The 17,788-nt window shown below is 54.8% G+C and overlaps 4 protein-coding genes across 4 annotated transcripts; 2 read left to right on the forward strand and 2 right to left on the reverse strand.

Annotated features, from left to right (window-relative positions):
* Nucleotides 1-15: 15 nt before the first annotated feature.
* Nucleotides 16-3,157, reverse strand: MONBRDRAFT_9169 (uncharacterized protein; the record flags this gene model as incomplete). The annotated part of the gene is made up of 5 exons (XM_001746883.1): nt 16-437; nt 562-740; nt 861-1,047; nt 1,133-1,253; nt 2,441-3,157. The coding sequence occupies 5 exons, from the start codon at nt 3,155-3,157 to the stop codon at nt 16-18; spliced, it is 1,626 nt and encodes a 541-aa protein (XP_001746935.1).
* Nucleotides 3,158-3,701: 544 nt separating this feature from the next.
* Nucleotides 3,702-10,562, forward strand: MONBRDRAFT_26415 (uncharacterized protein; the record flags this gene model as incomplete). Its single annotated transcript, XM_001746768.1, has 23 exons — nt 3,702-4,003; nt 4,108-4,219; nt 4,317-4,417; nt 4,505-4,586; nt 4,724-4,779; nt 4,900-5,071; nt 5,220-5,288; nt 5,384-5,526; nt 5,642-5,708; nt 5,876-5,971; nt 6,118-6,336; nt 6,423-6,498; nt 6,581-6,657; nt 6,745-6,838; nt 6,931-7,045; nt 7,120-7,286; nt 7,367-7,428; nt 7,529-7,591; nt 7,723-7,791; nt 7,869-8,123; nt 8,294-9,902; nt 10,037-10,131; nt 10,245-10,562. 23 exons carry the CDS (start codon nt 3,702-3,704, stop codon nt 10,560-10,562), a joined length of 4,419 nt encoding a protein of 1,472 aa, XP_001746820.1.
* A 1,747-nt stretch (nt 10,563-12,309) lies between these two features.
* On the forward strand, nt 12,310-15,107 carry MONBRDRAFT_32887 (uncharacterized protein). Its single transcript, XM_001746769.1, has 2 exons — nt 12,310-12,838; nt 12,954-15,107. The coding sequence occupies exons 1-2, from the start codon at nt 12,730-12,732 to the stop codon at nt 14,762-14,764; spliced, it is 1,920 nt and encodes a 639-aa protein (XP_001746821.1). The 5' UTR covers nt 12,310-12,729; the 3' UTR covers nt 14,765-15,107.
* Nucleotides 15,108-15,311: 204 nt separating this feature from the next.
* Nucleotides 15,312-16,917, reverse strand: MONBRDRAFT_32888 (uncharacterized protein). Its single transcript, XM_001746884.1, has 3 exons — nt 16,521-16,917; nt 16,053-16,409; nt 15,312-15,916 (listed from the first exon to the last, which is right to left on the reverse strand). The coding sequence occupies exons 1-3, from the start codon at nt 16,737-16,739 to the stop codon at nt 15,548-15,550; spliced, it is 945 nt and encodes a 314-aa protein (XP_001746936.1). The 5' UTR covers nt 16,740-16,917; the 3' UTR covers nt 15,312-15,547.
* Nucleotides 16,918-17,788: the final 871 nt, after the last annotated feature.

Consider the following 17,788-nt stretch of genomic DNA (forward strand, 5'->3'; position numbering starts at 1 on the left):
CACGGGACGAGAATATTAGACCAGAGAGACTATGCAAAAAGCCTCATCCATGCGGTCAGTGGCGTCAGAGGCCCGTAGGCGAGCGCGAAAGCGCACTTCGTTTGCGTGCATGCGAGCGTTGACGCGCGCCAGCTGAGAGTTGGAAAGAGACGGGCGAGGGCGGGCTTCGGGGAGATGCTTCAGATCCTCAAGGACGCTGGTCACGAGCTCTTCCTGTTCGAGCAAGCCTTTGTCGCGAGCCGTCAACACAGGCTGCACGATGGCAAGGGAAGGGCCGTCGGGAGGATCGAGGCCACTAAGAACCCGGTGAATAAGAACGCGTTGCAACTCCACTTGCAGCAGCAAATCCTTGCACGTGGCAATGGCGAGCGGCCTGAGCCGTTGCGCGGCAGCCGAGTTATTTTCTTCATCCACCAAGCGATTAATCTCTTTGATGTCTGCTCATACACAAAGCGCGCCCTCAGTGAACTTTCGAAAGGCGGGGGACACGGGGCAGGGAGCAGGGCTCGTGGAGGCATGTAATGCAAGGCAACAAATGGGGACGGATGGGTGGGGACGAACAATGCTGGAAATCGTTCCAAAGGCGGCGATACAGGCGACTGGAGATGCGCTTCATTTCCTCGAGGCGGCGCTGGCGGAGCGCATGTTGAACTTCATCGGTGATGGGGCTCTTTTCCAATTCGACCTTGAGCAGGCTCTCGTCCAGATCGGTCGCGCGGCGGCCGCGGGCCCGCAAAAGCCTGTTACAGCAACAACGACAACAACGAAAACAACAACAGGACCATGCTAAGTTGTGAAGGTGCTACAATGAAGGGGGTGTTGATCGTTAGACATGCAGGGTTCAGTTGAAATGGACGTACCGGCGCATGAGAGCCACAGTCTCAGGCAGGCGAAGCAGCCCGCGAGCACGACTTGCGGGTGCATTTGTTGCAACGCCATCTTCATCACTGAGGGTGGCTCGCAGAAGACCGTTCGAGCGAAACAAGGCCATGTCCAGCATGTGCTGCAAGTGCAAATCGCGCTTCAGTTGCAGCTCTGATCGCTCCTCTATCAAGCCGAAGAGTGAAACATGATTGAGAAGCAATGAAGAAAAGAGCCATGAAGCTCCGTTAGCTCGAGCAAGGCCGCGTACCAGCAATGCGAATGTCCAATTCCGAGTGCACCGTGGCGGTGCGCGCAGGGCGACTTTTGTCAAAAAGAACCATGAAGATGGTTTCGAGCATGGGTAGTCCTCCGTAATCGCGTTTGTCAATCTGGATGACGAGCGGCAGGCATGGGCATCGGCGCATAGGACCAAGTGTAACTTGTGAGGAGCCTTTGAGAGGGAAAAACCACAACCACGAGACCTTGGGCTTCTAGTGGAGGAGTGACGAGCTGGGTGGTTGCGAGCTCAGTGGCACATACGTTGCGACAGCGCCGTCGAATCCACTCGGGCTTGTCGGCAAACCTTTGCCAAAGCCAAAAAGCTATGACCATGAACCGTTGTGGGAGAGAAAGGGCCGACAAGAGAGCAATAATCCTAAGGGAACGAGAATACACAGGGCGTCATTCAACATCGCCAAGAGAGCAAAAGACAGGGTGTATGTGTGAACGAGGTGCCTGACTGTGTGTTGGTGTCTGACGCAAGCCAACGGATCAAGTCTCAACGGTATCAGACCAGAGAGCTAAAAAGGCGGTGCGGTTGTCGCAATTAGCCGACTCGAGAAGAAGAGAGAGTCCAATCAAGTCATAGAGAACGCTGAGGGGGACGATAATCTGAGAGGCCATGAAAGCAGAGCAAGTAAGACAAAGCTGTGGAAAGAAAGAGAGTGACCGGGCTCAAATACATGCTCGGGGCGCTTTGGCCGCAATAGGCATTGCGGGTTTGCACGCACGCGGAGGAATTTGATGGCGCAGGAGACGTGAATGCGATCAAAGTAGGTGAGAGCAGTGACGGCAGAAAAGGAGGAGGCATTGAGCTTGGTGCGGCGTTGCATCCACTCTTGAAGCCAGTAACCATCTTGATCACTATGCTCTTTTGGAGGCACGTATTGTTCTTGATCGGGCAAGGGATTGAGCCAGCTTTCCTCGGTTACGTGGCAGTGCATGGCTTCGGGTAGCAGCGCCTTGGCACGAAGAAAATCGGCCTTTTCTGTGTTGTTTGAAAGGACCAGCATGTGAGCGATGCAAAGCGTGAGGCGACAAGTGGGGCTTATGTGCGTTCGATCATGCGTCGTGGAACGGGGGACGAACGCTGTGCGAGCTCCTGAATGAGCATGTGCTTTTCTCCCTTGGCCTCGAGGCGAAGGGCGCGTGCCATGCGATAGATTCGCAGGCGGGCCCAAAAACTTGCAAAATAGAGAAAAATCTAAGGCAGGCAGGCAGGCAGGCAGGCCGAGTGTGCGTGAGCACAGGGCTGTCTGGTCGGGGGACAGCTGGGGGGCAAGGCAATGACATGCACCTTGGCACTGAAGTAGCCACTCAAATTGAGGGCTCCGCAGTGGGAAATGTCTTCCTTACTGCTCATGAGGAGCACCAGGATGCTGACGCCCAAGGGCAGAAGGGGCAGCAACTGCACAAGATTTGCAATGAGAAGGAGCTGAAGCAGAATGGGACCCATGAGGCCCTCAAGGACGTCTTCGCGCAGTTGGAGGCCGGCGACGTCGGCAGCTTGGCCACCCGTGACGGGCTGGCACTTTTCACCGGAACATTCCGGGCGCAGGATAAAGGGAAGAAGCCTGCTCAGGCCTTCGGGAGAAAGGCGCGTGTCTTCATTCTCTGCATCCTGGGCCAGGTGTTCAAGGCGAGGGATGCAAGCTTGGTGACGTGCAGAAAAGGCGCCCCCGAGAATCAGGCGGGAGATGAGATGCCAGACGTTGTCGCTGGTGTTGAGAAGCTCCAGGTGACCAATCACGTCCGACCAAAGGGACTTGAAGAGACGGGAGTGTGCCTGGTTGGGGTGTTCGGTGGGGATACTCTCGGTATGACTGCGATCGTTGGTGTTGCCAGACTCTGTCCCGTTAACGACGGCACTGGCGCTACGGTAATGTCGGGGCGGATAGGTGCTCGCCGCACTGGGCCTGGGGGTTGCCGGGCTAACCGACGCGGAGGCTTGTGAAGTGGAGAGATTGAGATGAATCGGGGAAGGTGGGGGCCGAGGCTTGGGCAAATCTGCCATGGCTGGTGGCTCGTGTGGGTGCGAAGCACCCAAGTCTGACAACGAGATGCGGGCGCGGGATCTTCTAGGTCATCTACCGCGCTAAGCGTCCATGTTGATCTCGAGCCAGGTCGATGGGGTATCTCTGTACCAAAACAATAACGATGTATGTGCCCGATGGCCTGGTCGTGGTGCCGCCTCGCCGGAACCAGCAGGGCTCCACACCGAGCGCCTTGAGCTAAGATTCCAAAACAACGAATGATGTTAGGAAAAGAAGGCGCACAATCAGGCAAAGGCAATCGCAGCCACCTGCCCCACAAGTCTAAAAAGTCTGCGAACACCCCCCTCAGACCACCACCATCCAAGCCGTGCACGCCACGCTCGACGCAGGCAGCCCGGCCCCTTCCCCCCCGCCTCGCACTGCCATCTCACCAGCGCCTCCCCCCTCTCAAAGCAGAGATGCTCGATCTGTGCTCTTGTTGCTTACAGGGGTAATTGTCAGATCGTTTTAAGGCTGCGTGGACGACTTTGGGCGGGTTTGAATCGATACATTTGTTACACATGTATGGCAGCTCAAAAATTCAAAAGTCTGACAATCGTGATCTCTAAAATTAATTCATCTGTTGGAAAATTTGGTTTTTCTTGGTGTCTGTCTCTGTCTCTCTGTCTCTCTGTCTCTGTCTCTGTCTCTCTCTGTCTCTCTCTGTCTCTCTGTCTCTGTCTCTGTCTCTCTCTGTCTCTCTCTGTCTCTCTGTCTCTCTGTCTCTCTGTCTCTCTGTCTCTGTCTCTCTGTCTCTGTTTCTCTATTTCTCAAACCGACCAAACCAATTCATCTGTCTCTGTCTCTCTGTCTCTCTCTGTCTCTCTGTCTCTCTCTGTCTCTGTCTCTGTCTCTGTCTCTGTCTCTGTCTCTGTCTCTGTCTCTGTCTCTGTCTCTGTCTCTGTCTCTCATCAATTTTCTCATCATCAAGGACCCAATTTGAAGAGGCGGGTGGCAGGATGAGCGGGTCGAGCGATGATGGCGCGGCGCAGGCCGTGCTGGCCTACCTGCGTGGCTTGGATATATCCGGCACAGACTTTTCGGTGGGTGTTTGTCAAAGGCGAGCCAGTGTGGTCTGTATTCGTTTGGTTTTCCCCCGGCTGGTTCATTGTTCATTCCGCGACACTGTCCATTCGGCAGGAGCAAACACTGTCCAATACGGATATTCGCCGGTTGCAAGAGCTCCGCTGGCTGAAAGTGGACAAGAGCGGTATCGGCATGGTGCCCTCGGCCATCAATCGGTATGAACCAGTGGGCGCCTCTTCAATTTGCTGCTTTGTCTGCGGCCATCGCCGCCTGTCCTCATCGTGTGTGCTTGGTGGTTCCAGCCTTCCCAAGCTCGAGCACTTGACTGTCACACGCAACGAGATCATGTCCATCGGCCCCAGCATTGCCGAGCTTACCAATCTGGTTCGTATCTCCACGCCTCGCCCATCGACCCACCCCTTCAGTTGCGGCGACTCACCCCACCACTTTGTGTGTTTTTTTTTGGGCTTGGTGTTCGAAAAACATGTGGCTTGTGGGTGTTTGCTCGTGGTGGCGAACAGCGCATCTTTCGAGCCAGCCACAACCAGCTCGAGTCGGAGGACATTTCCTCTGACTTGTACAAGCTGCCCGACTTGACGCTTTTTTTTTTTTTTTTTTTTTTTTTTTTTTTTTTTTTTTTTTGCCCTGTTGCATCCCCACTCATCCTCGTCACCCCGTTGGCAGTTCTGGATCTCAGCCACAACAGCCTCTCCGACTTGCCCTTGTCACTTTTGGCACGCCTGACAGACCTGCGCACGCTCAACTTGAGCAACAATCGCTTCAAGGCCCTGCCCCAAGCCTTTCGACGCCTCGCTGCGTTGCGCACCCTGGACCTAAGCTACAACCCCCTCGAGTTTGATCGCCTTCGCGTACGTCAAGCTCCGATAGGGTTTGCCAGCATGAAGCGCACCTTGTTCCAAAAGCCCAGCGCTGCCTCAACCTTGGTACAGCGCTCACCCGCGCCATTCGCCATTTTAATACTTTTACTGGCCTGCGTGCGCCTTGGCCTGCTCGCAGCGCTTGGGCAGCCTGGAGCACCTGGTCCGTTTGGATCTGCGAGGCACCCATCGTGGCCTGGCTCGTCTGGTGCGTATGCCTCAACATCAACTCTGGCCTAACCCTCGAATTCATGGCATCATTCCGCCACTCGTTTCTCATCTCTCTGGCACGCTTTGATCCAGCCGGTCGAGCTCTTGGACCTGCTCCACCTGACCCACCTCGACATTAGCGACAATGGATTCCAAACTTTTCCAGAGGTTGTTTTACACATGGTTCAGCTCGAACGCCTCTACCTGGCCGATAACGAAATCCAGAGTCTTCCACAGTCAGTCATGACCTCGGCTTTAGTTTTCTCGGCTCGATCTTTCAAAGCCAGCCGTGTGAATGAAAATGCGCGTTGGTACTCACATTTCATCTTCCCATTGTACGGCGCGGCTCAGTGATCTTGGAAATTTGACCAAGCTTCGTGTTTTAAATCTGGCGCGCAACCAGCTTCGCGGCCTCCCTGTACGCCTCTGACGCCTCCGTCGTTTTGGGAGTGCGGGCTTTTCAATCCTCAAGTTTTTGTTGACACGACTGCAGCAGACAGAACACAAGAAAGGCTTTCCAACAGAACGGAAAGTCAAGCTGACCACACTCACAGCTGCTATGCTTCCATTTTTTGTCCCAATTAGGGCTCCATCGCCCGGCTCAAATCGCTCAAGCGCCTCATGGTTGGCGGCAACGAAATTGCTGCCCTCCCAGAGGACTGGCTGCCTTTGGAAGGCTTGGTGCGCCTTGCATGTGTCCTGGACACTGTTTCTCGTCGTTAACATCAATGCGCTCCACGCGCTCGCTTCTCTTCTAGATGCTGACTGGTTCTTCCTGTGTATTTCCCTGTTTCGCTTGTTCCTTTTCGCTCGTTTTTTGTGGCCAGGAATATGTGGATCTTGCCCACAATGAGCTTGAGAGCATGCCAGCGTCCGTATTTTTGCTGCCCAAGCTGCGAGTGATGCGTTTGGATCACAACAAGCTCCGCACACTACCGGGCGCCGTTTACAAGGCCACCAAGTGCCTTGCGGGCTTGGGCCTCACCACCACAGGCAACCCTGGCTTTCGCATGCCACGACGTGACGTCATTCGTCTGAAAGAACAGGTTTGTTTCACTGTCTTTGCCCAAATCGGCTCTTAGAGCGGGGCGACCGGCCTTTTAGCACTCACCCTGACAACTGCTTGCAATAGCATCAATGCTACGGCGTGGACTTGCAACAGGCCGCTGACGTGGCCTTGCCTAGCCTTCGCTCGCGTTCGCGCATTGGTGAGCTGTGCATTGACGGATGGGAACTGCTTGAACAGCACCAGCCAACAAGGGTTTCTCACTTTGCTTTCATATTTGTTAGAGCTCAGCATTGCAGCAGCCACCGCGACTGACCAGCCTCCTTCCCCCACCAAGAACATCAATCCAATCAAACATCGCGTTGGTGTCTGTCTCGCCATTGCTAGGCTTTCTTTGTGACCTCACAGTTCCTCATGTGAACCAATGCTGGCCGTGTCGTGCCGGCAGTCACATGACGACGAAGACGAGTCTCGCTCGCAAGCGATTTTGGAGGCCATGCGCGGCCAGTCGGGCGTGACAGAGATGCGCTCCACAGCCCCAGGTCAGGACACAGCACATCTCCTCCATCATCATCCGTCTCCTACGGGTCAGAAGCCAGTCTCATAAGGCCACGTCACGTGCATACACATGCAGAGGTCATGTCCGTGGAAGAAGAAGTGGTCTCTGCTCAAGCTGCAGAGGCTGGAGACGATGTCTCGACGCATGCCCACCGCAAGGCTCGCAAACGCTGGGAGCAACGGCTCGGCGCGTACGTTTGGCGCTCGCCTTCATCACGCTATGGGTTGTGTCTCCTGATCGTTTTCAAATGACGGTGTGTAATAGGCCCCGCGTCGACTGTCGCGAGCTGTTTGGCGAGGAGATTGAAGACCACGAGGGCATCACTGTGTGGCGCATCGAGGACTTTGTCCCTGTCCACATCCCCAAACACGAATATGGCTATTTCTACGATGGGGATTGTTACATCGTCTTGAGCTCGCAACTTGACGAAAGTAAGTTTTTCCTTCCTTTTGCGCCCGAGGCTTGCCCCTTTTGGCATTCTCATGTTTTGCTGGGCGTGGTGGGTCTCTAGACAAGGACATTGTGCACCACATTTTTTACTGGATTGGCGAAGATTCAACCCTGGACAAACAGGTGCGCTTTCAGCTTACTGCAATTCGGTCCTTCACCGCGCACTTGAGACTTGCAGCCATCTCCGACTCATTTGGGGCCGTGGCTATTGTGGGGTTGTTAGGCCAGCGCGGCCATCAATTCGGTGCACCTCCGAAACTTTGTTCAGGCCCTCAACGCTTCTCAAGTGAGCCACCAAGCGTGGGTCGTTCTTTGCTGGTCCAAAAAGCCTTTGGGCTGGAAATTCGCGTTTTCAGCCCATGTGGTTTCGGGGCAAAAGAACTCATCATCGTGTTTGTCCGGCCTGGCCTGGCCTAGCGCGAGGAACAAAACGAAGAATCTGCCGAGTTTGCCGCAGTGTTTGGTGGCACGCTTGAATATGTTGCGGTTCGTCGTACCAATTCTCTTTTTTCCTTGCTCATGCACGTAGACTGCCCGACTTATTCGGTGTGCTTTGGGAGTAGGGCGGCACTGGAACTGGTTTTTTTGCCACGGAAGCTCCCGTGCGCCGTACTCGCTTGTATGCACTGTTGGTCGAAGGAGCAGGCATTGCCGCTCGGCCCGTGCCCTGTACAAGCAGTGAGCTACGGGCTGAACACGTCTTTGTGCTGGATCACGATGAGAGCAAAACCATGTATCTCTACTTTGGTGCGCGCGTTACGAGCGTGCAGCGTGCCAAGGGCCGCCTGTTTTGCCAGCGTGCCGTCACCGCTGAACAGGTGGGGGCTTGTGGGATGCACACTTAACCTTGGCTCAGATTTGGTTTCATTGGTTATCCCGTTCTTCTGAAATCCTGTGTGTTGAAGCGATAGAGCCGTGTGGGCGTCGTCAAACTTGTGGTCGTTGTCCTTGGTGTGTCTTCACAAACCCGCCTTGCTGCATGGGCTAGACGGGTACCTTTGTCACGGTGGAGGGCGAGGACGTACCGGCAGCTTTTGCCGAGGCTATGGGGGAGAGTGTGAGCCAAGTGCAGGCAAACATCACCCGCCACACAAGCCCAGCTCCATTGCACGCCAGTTGCAAGCAGTTGTGTAAACTGCACGTTTTGCGCATGGTCCATCAAGCCCTTGAACTGCCTCAAGTGGTGGCCGCCGGGCAGAACCTGCGTCGCGAAATGCTTTCCACCGACGCGGTCCACATCTTGGACAGCTACTCGGACCTTTACATCTGGATTGGCCGCAAATCGGCCCGTCTACTGCGAGCAGCCGGCGTGCGCGTTGCAGAGGCCCTGGCCAAAGTCTTGCCTCGCCCAGAGCATTTTGTGCTGCATCGCGTGCTGGAAGGCAACGAGACCATTTTCTTCAAGAGTTTGTTCCAGGGCTGGGATGACGTCATTCGTCAAGACTACCGGGCACGCGATATCCAGGACATTGAGAGCAAGGCTCTGAGCCGTATGCTGCTGAGCAAGGCCGGCCACGCACCAAGCGGGCGTCAGTTGGGAACAGAGTTCGGCGAACTAGCAACGGCCGCTCGGCAGCTGGGACACAGCCAGGTGATGGACACGTTCCAGCCGGCCCACGTTCAGGTGGATGATCTTTTCACACCGCGTGCGGAGACGGTGAGCGAGACCCGAGCGCAAGACTTGGAGGACAAATTTCTGGACGCGCTGGAAACCTGTGACGTCTTTCGCTTCACCAACGATAACTTTGTGAAGATGCCCAAGGAGGAGAGCTACCACTTTTTCAGTGGCGAGTGCTACTTGTACATTGTCGTGTACTGGCGGCCTGTACCCCAGGCGGCGGCCGAGGCGGCAACCAAGGGCGAGGACGAGGAGGAGGATGAGTTTGAAGAAGAGGAGGAGGAGGAATTGCACAGCCTCGCCTTTTTCTGGCAGGGACGCGATGCCTCAAAGCGGGCATGGATGAACTTCAACTTTAGCGAGCTGCGCAACAAGGTGGTGCAGCGCGTCCGGCAAACCAAGGGATGCAATGTGGAAATTCGTTTCGAGCGACAATACCAGGAATCGTTTCAGTTTCTTTCGCTCTTGGGACGCAAGGGCGTTTATCACCGTGGCACCTGCAAGCAATTCCGAGAGGATTTTTCGCCACGCCTCTACCGCTACCACGCCTGGCAGCCGCGCGTGTATTCGCGCTGTGTGGAGGAGGATGTAGACGCACGACTAATGAGCTTGGAAGATTGCTATGTGCTCCGAGTGCCCTTTGACCCCAAGCCGGATGGCAGTCCGAACGGCGGTATCATCTACGTCTGGCTGGGCTCGCAATCGGCTGAGGACGTTCAGCGGGAAGCCATGGACATTGGGGCCCTGGATTTGTGGGGCGAGAACTACGCCGTAAACCGGGTAGTGCCTGGGCAGGAGCCAGAGCGCTTCTTCTGGACCACGCTCAAAATGACCAAGCCCAATGGGGTTGCACCATGCTTTCTTGCGTGCCCACAGCTGTCTCAAGCTCGTGTTTTCTCCTGCGGCGCTGCCGATGGCTATTTTTCCGTGCAAGAAATATCGCAGGCTTACTGCCAGGATGACTTGGAGGAAGAGAAAGGTCAGTGTGTTCAGTGCGTTGTCACATCTGGCGTGCCAGCCTCGAGATTGAAGGCCGGGCCGGTGTCTCACACAAGCCATCGTTTGCCTTGCTCTCGACGCATGGTGATGTCAATTTGACTGAACCGTGTGTAGTGGTGGTCATCGACGGCGGGGCGGAAACCGTGTACCTGTGGGTTGGCCCTTATGCCAGTGAGGTTGTGATCAAGCTGGCCTATTTCTCTGCACGGGTACGACGGGATGGCCGTGTTGCGCCATCGTTTGTTTGTTTGTTTGTTTGTTTTTTTGTCTTTTCCAAGGTGGAGACGGTCTGACTGAGAGGGCGCTGGCGGGGACAATGTAGGAATACATTCGGCGACAGCCGCCTCAGCGAAACTTGGACGCGGAAAAGTCACTGGTGCGCGTGCAAACGGGTCAGGAGCCGTTTGCCTTGCGACAGCTGTTCCAGGGGTGGGCTCAGCACCTTCATCGCGGTCGAGATCTGGCACGTCCGCTTGAGTTTTTGGGCCGCGTCCTTGATGCCGACTATCAGCGCCAATGCTATGAGCAGATGACCCCCGGTATGCCCAGCGGCCTGTACAGTGCACTGCAATGGCGTGGTGTGAGCGGTGTGGGGCAATGGCACGCGTGCAACTCATATGTGCGTTTGCCTCTTTTCTAGGTGCAGGCCCCGTTGTGGCTGTGCACGACGAGGACGAGACCAGCGCGACCAGCGCGAGAAAGAATAAAGTCGGCTCTACCAGTTCGGACAACTCGGAGGGCTCGCGATCTCGTTCACGTGCTTCCATCGTCGAGATTGAGGTGTAAAGCAAATTTTTCTGGGGTCTCGTGTTTTTATTTTTTTTTATTTTTTTTTTTCCCCTTTTCTTGGTGCTTTCTGGTCGTTCATGGACATCGGACGCATTCGTTCTGGTTTGATTCTGTTTGGACTCCAGCAGTCATCTTGTTCTCAAAAGGAGGGAAACGACACTCTCCATCGTGCCACACATGCCGCACCACTGTTGATAATCCATGGTTAAGCCGACACCCCTTGTCAACATTGGGAAAACCTGATATTGAGACATCCCCTCTGACACTCACCCGCCAAGAAACGTTTGGCGGTGAGAGCATATCAGGTACGAAACAATCACATTCGCTCCCAATGCAAGCACGCAAGCAAGTCAGGACCTTTGAACACTGCCTACCACAGAAATCAAGGCTAACTAACGGCTTGGCGGCAAGCGAAGAAGAAGCAAGAGAAAAAATTTGGAGGTAGTCGTTCTGCTGGTTACACTATTTTACACTTTATGCCACGCAAGCAAGTTGCGATGGTGATCAAGTGTGACATGTTACACTTTTGAGGTTGATGGAGGACAAGCGCCACACACAGAGGGCAGTGGGCCGTTGAATTTGCGTTGCAGGCACCACACTCGACGACAAATCACACGAGGCGCGCTTTCCTCCAGATGCAGACACGTGCATCCGCCCGATTACCCAATCACACCCAGACACCACTTTTCAATGGCATCCCCAGCTTGATCATCACACCCGCATCACACCCACCCCATGTGCGGAGTTGGCTCCTCCAGTTCCTGGAGACATAAAAGAATGCAAACAAACACAAACATATACACACAAGCAAAAGATAGTTCAAAGGGTTTTCGCTTGCGATGAATAAAAAGTAACGGAACGACCGCGTGCTCACTCGTTCTGCGGACGCAAAAGGTTGGTAGGCGACACATATGGCAGCGCCGTCCAACGGGGGGAGGCATGCTCGGTTTGGGCGTGATAGCGGCAGGGTGTACTGGCAAGTTTGGAGGTAACCCGATCTCGAACCGGTGTTGATGCAAGCCAACTGGTAAGATGCTGGAAGCAGACATTGTGTTATTGGAAGCAACTCGAGCCATCGAGCCCCTTCTATAGTGTGGTCTACCATTTCTCCGTCAAGGAGCTGCGTGTTTGCTTTTCCTCCAAACCTCTCCGCACCTATCTTAGCCACGATCAATCTCTGACATCTGGTCATCTTGTTCCCCAACTCTCTACTTTTACCTTAATATGCCCATTACCTAATTCATGATCATCCGCCCTCTCTCTACATCTACGTTTCATACCTGACCCCCTCTCTGCTCCAGCGTCGAGCATCCCCTTCCCCCTCTTTCTCCCTACTCATACATGATCCCTCTGGCGATTTGGCAGAGGCGGCGCGGATGTGATTGCACCCTTGGCACAGTTCCTCCCCCCCAGCGACGACCGAAATCACACCCCTCCTGGATCTCTGATCCCATCACCGTCCCGTGTCCTCTGATCGTCCTCAAAATCCCCCACCCTCATCTCCAACTCCAATCTCCACGGCAGCTGGCGCCTCTCCCTCCAGAACTCTCTCTCTCTCTCTCTCTCTCTCTCTCTCTCATATTTCTCTCTCTGTGTGTCCCGCTTGTGCGCTTCGCGGGTCGCGTGTGGCTGTCAAACGTATTTTCCCAATTCCCTCTTCCCCGCTCCCTCCCCCTTGAGGATCGAACCATTCCCTTGCTTACCTTGCTGCTTGGACCCATTTTCGGAGCGAGCTCGCGCGCGCGCTGCCCTCTTCTTGGTCTTGTTGCCTGATATCCGGTCGGTCGTGGTTGTGATCGGTTCAGCCCATCGTCCGGTCAGGGTCTGGATCTGCCCATTTTTTTTTGCCCCATCCCTTGACCCACCATCCATTCAGCCGCCTTTGCGTGTCTGAGATACATAACATCCTCCGTCTCCTCGACGCCGTCAGATTCCCTCCCTTTTTTTTTTTGCCTCTCTCCAAAGAAGTTCTCTTGTTCTTGACGCATCGTATTTGCAGCCTCGTCCCCACCGCCATCATGCATCGCCGCCCGGTGCTGGCGGTCGTTCTCTGCTGCTTTATCACTCAGATCCCAGCCGGCTGGTCCGTTCAAACCCAGCCCTGGGACGTCGTTTACACGCCCGACGGTACGTCCCTCGACGCCAGACTGCGATCAGCCCGCCTTTTTCAACTCTCCAGACTGGATGCTTCCGGCCCCGTGCTCTCAAGTCCCACCTCACACCCATTGCTCGCTTTTCATAGGCCCTATCCAAGGCTCCCTAGACCTGCAAACGGGCGTGGTGGGCTACCGCAGCATTCCCTATGCTGAAGCACCCGTCGGTCGCCTTCGCTACGCCCCTCCCGTTCAACGCCAGCCCTGGTCCAAGGTCCACGACGGCACCCAACATGGCCCCTCGTGCATCACCAGTGGTGATCTGACTTTTGCCCGTGATCGTGAGGAGGCAGCAGCTGACTGCTTGACCGTCTCCGTCTACACCCCTCCCGGCTTGAACATGTCGGCCCAGCCCTCCAAGCCCGTCATCATCTACCTCCACGGCGGTGGCTTTATCATGGGCAGCTCCACGTATGACATTATCAGCCCCTATCCCGCTGCCTTTGTGCGCGACACGGATACCATCTTGGTGCACGTGCAGTATCGCCTTGGTCCCGCCGGCTTTGTGGCGCTGCCCGAAATGACCGAAGAGCACGGTTACGCGGGTACCCTCGGTCTCCTTGACCAGCGCCTTGCCATGCAATGGGTCCAGCGCAACATTGGCGCCTTTGGCGGTGATCCCTCGCGCGTGACCCTCATGGGTGAAAGCGCCGGTGCCTTCTCCATTTGCTTCCACATGGTGGCGCCCCAAAATGCCGGTCTCTTTCAGCGTGTCATTCTGCAAAGCGCCATGTGCGACTTTCATTTCCCCACCCTCGAGGAGGGCTACGAGCAAGGTTACCAACTTGCTGAGGCCTCGGGTTGTGCCACCCCCAAAGACGATGCCGAACAAGGTCAAGCGGCCAACGACACCTCCTCAGTGCTCGACTGCCTTCGTTCCGTCGACGAGCCTTTTGTGCAGGAAGTGCTTCCTCACCGTCGCGGCCTCCTCATGCACACGGGCGTGCGTTGGTTCCCCGTCATGGATGGCGCCTACATCAGCCAGCAACCCATCGACCTGATTCGCCAAGGTCAAATGCTGGACGTTGACGTCATCATTGGCAGCAATGCCGACGAGGGCACGCTCTTTGCTCTCATCGCTTACAAGCTTGTCATCTTCCCCTCGGCCTGGCCCGATCTGCTCCGTGCTACCTTTGAGCCCGACATGGCTGATTTCTTCCTCAATGCGCTTCCGGATGAGTGGAGTGCCCACCACAAGCTGACCACCATGTTTGACAATCTGTTTGCTTGCTCCGTCCGCCGCATGGCTGGTCTGATTGAGGAGAACAGTGGTCCTGATACCCAGGTCTACCTGTACAACTATGCCATGGTTCCTACCTCTCAGTGGTGGCCCTTCTCCGGCATTGGTGCTTTCCACAGCTCGGAACTTCTCTACCTCTTCAACGGCGACGATACGATGCACGCTGGTGAACGCCGCGTTGCCAAGAAGCTTCGTCATTTCTGGGGCGCCTTTGCGCACGATGCCCACCTGAATCAGTCTCACTTGTCCGCCGGTGCTGGCGCCCCCGCCTGGCCCGCGTACACAAAGTCGAGCCCCAACTTTTTCCGATTCGACTTTGACGGTCGCGATCCCCACCCCGTGCTTCGCGAGTCCCTGCAACCCCTTGAGCAGCTCCTGGCTCGCCGCAAGGTCTTTGCTGATGGCCAGCACAGCGAGGAGCATCCTCATGAGCTCTGCGAACTTTTTGACGCGCTCGTGGATGAGAACGGCTACGTTCATCCTCCTCGTCCTTATGACGAGGCCTGGTATTCGTGGTTTCTCAACATTCCCGTGATCATTGCCATCGAGTTTTTGGTGATGAACCGCCTGAAGCTCGCCGCCATCGTCTTGGCAGCCATGGCTTTTTACGCTTACCGTCGCCGGAGTCAGGCGCTCGATGACCCTAAGAAGGTCCAATAGCTACAGCATTACAAAGCTGTGACTGCCTTAGGATTGCCATTTTCTTTCTTTCTTTTTTCTCTTTCGTTCTTTCAGTTTCTCTTGCGTTATGTCAGATTTATTCCTTATTTTTGTTTTCTTGGCGTCGTGAGGCCTGTTCGAGCCACAGCTCCTCACTTGATGCCGCGACGTTCCTTACTTATGTCTGTTCAGTTACTTTCTTCTTCTTCTTTTTTTTTCTCTCTCTTCGATTCGTCGCGTTCTTTTCGTTCTTCTTTTTCGGCTGTCTTTGATGCTGCGCGTGCAAAGGTGTGTCGCCCATGAGTACGTGATTTGGATTCAAAAAAATCGACTTTTGACTTCCAAACTACCCCCGCCGTCTAGACATCATGGCGTTGCTTTCCACGTGGATAAGCTCTCTCACGCATTCACTGGCGTGTTCATCAATTACTTTTTTGCATCGATTGCTTTTTTGTTTTCCTTCGCACCGATGACCGATGGACTCGAGTGACTTGGTGCATAATGCAAGCCATCTGAGGTCTACTTTCACTACATTGTCAACATTGTTATGCTCAGCATCAATTGGTAGGGTATTCCAAGGCAGTTACAAAAAATAGAATAATCATGGTAAAGGTAAACGCAGGTCAACAGAAATTCGTATAGAAGAAGAGTATGTATCGCCTCACTCAAGGCGCATCAATGCCTCCAGCGAGGCGCGGTCAACCGATGGGGCACGAAGTGGGCATCACCAGGTGGCACGCTGATTTCAGGCACATGAAGCAACATTGCCAAGCCATGGAGGGATCAATGAGTCGCCCCCTTTCTGTGGCTGGGCCTGAGCCAGGCCCAGCAACTGCTCAGTTTGAGACAGATGGCCGGCTCGTGAATGTCGCGAAAGGGGGCATGTAGGCGCGGCACACGAGCCTCGGTGCCGTCCTGGCCCGTGTCTGCTGTCGCCGCCACTTGAACCTTTTTCATCTTAAAGTTGGAGGGCTGGCGCAGATCTTCGGGGACATAGGCCGCCATGAATGCCGAGCTACCGGGTTCCAGCATGGCATGAAAATCAAGGTCTTGGCTGAGGCGGGTGCTTCGATAGTTTTTGGCGTCAATCTGCACCTCCACCTCAAAGTTGGTTCGCCGATCCAGATTCATGGCAACCAGTAGATTCTCATACTGTGAAGCAAAAAAGAAGGGCACAAGGCAAAAATAGTCAAAGCTACGGTGACTTCACCAAGGCGGCACGCAAGCGCTGCCAAAGCTCAAGGAGTGACAACGGTTTCAAAGGTAGCGAAGGTACAGACAATCTGACCTGAAAAATTTTGATGCTGCCAGCGGATTTCACCAGAGGCACCTCCTTGCCTTTCTCCACACACATGAGACAGATGATCCGAGCCACGTCCGAGTGGGACAAAGATACTCTTTGCAAGGCAACCGTACGAGGCTCTGCGTACACGGCGAGCACAAATTTTTCCGACTGGCGACGCGCCCATGAACCCTCCTGAAGGTAGGCATGATAGCTCATGGGCATGGCAAGGTATCGGTGACCGGCCCGCAGTTTCATTGGGCAATAAGCCAAGTGCATAAAAATGGGTTGCGGCGTTGTGGTCACCATGAAATGAAGCGGCACCAGCTGGGCGTCCACCTCCACAATGACCAAGTGCATAAACTGTCGGATGTGGTGTTGAAAGCAACGCGGAGCCAACGATACACAGCAAAGATAAGCATGAGAAAACCTCAGATTGGTCCAGAGTGGCTTGGCGCGCAACAAAAAACAGACCGATGATGGCTCGTCTCTGCCAAGCAGATGGTTTTCGTGAAGCATGAGGCTGATGTCAATGTGAGTCATGTCGACTTTGGGCACGATGAGAAATCCAAAATGGGGATGCTCAATGCTGCGCGGCACATTGCAAGTGGCGACGGAGCGGTCTTGGGGCTTGAGGGGGATTTTGCAGACATCAATGATGGTAAAATATCGTAGAAAATCTGAAAAGGTCATCCAAAAGTACCCATGTGCCTGTCGGCCGTCAACCTGCTGGCGAAGAGATGTTGCACCCGCCAGGTCGCGCCACTGCGGATCCTGATCGGACCATGCCCCACACCACTTGCTGGCGCCCAGTGGATTATGCAAACAGACGAGGCGTATTGAATGCAAGTCTCTGAGCGCCACGATCGAGTAGGCATGTCTAAGGTCGAGTGTGAAGCCAAAGGCAAGACGTGAATATTGTTGAGTCAGGTGGCCTGACAGATAGATCAGCACGCGCGAAAGGAGAGAGAGAGCGAGGAGAGAAAGAGAAAAAGAGAGCGCGAGATGCGGAGAGAACATGACGGCGCACCCTTCTTCAAGACCCCGGACATTGGCGGCCTGCCCGTCCTTTGATGAACCGACGCCGGCGCCGGCGCGATGAAGCCAGATTCGCTGGGCTGAAGACTGCGAGCTCTGACGGATACTGGCGCCCATGATACATCGATCCTGCTCACAGCGCTGTAAATAGCGCCAAAGCGGATCGGGCTACATGGCGCCAAATACGTGAAGTGAGCATGCCCAAAAAAGTGACAACAAAAGAAAAGTTGCACATGGCTTCGGCTTTCCATGAGCATGGGCTGACCAGCTTGAAGGCTTCACGAAGTACGGTGGGCGGCAAAGATCGACAAGCAAAGCCGGTGAGATGGAAAAAGCCCTGCGCGACGGTTCCTCCTACGAGTGCGGCGTAGCTGCCCGCAAGCATAGCCTGCATCGAGAGCGATCAAGGTTGGCATAAGACGCGCGTTGGTGCCCTTGAACAAAGTGGACCCGGCGCGAAACCGCATGCCTGACCATGGCTTTTTCAATCACAGCCACCCAAAGATTGGCTGTGCCGCGATGTCGATCATGACCCGCTTGTGCAAAGATCAGTTTCCTACACGCACATGGTATTGGACGGGCAAGACAAATGAGGAGAGACCCATGATTTGCCTTTTGGATTGCGCGATTGTCACGATTGTCAATGTGCCATTTGCTTTTCTTCTTCTTCTTTTTTTTCCCCAGCTCACAGGACGGCCAAAGAC

Source organism: Monosiga brevicollis, genomic scaffold, assembly GCF_000002865.3.
Source record: "Monosiga brevicollis MX1 MONBRscaffold_14 genomic scaffold, whole genome shotgun sequence".
NCBI classification, from domain to species: domain Eukaryota; class Choanoflagellata; order Craspedida; family Salpingoecidae; genus Monosiga; species Monosiga brevicollis.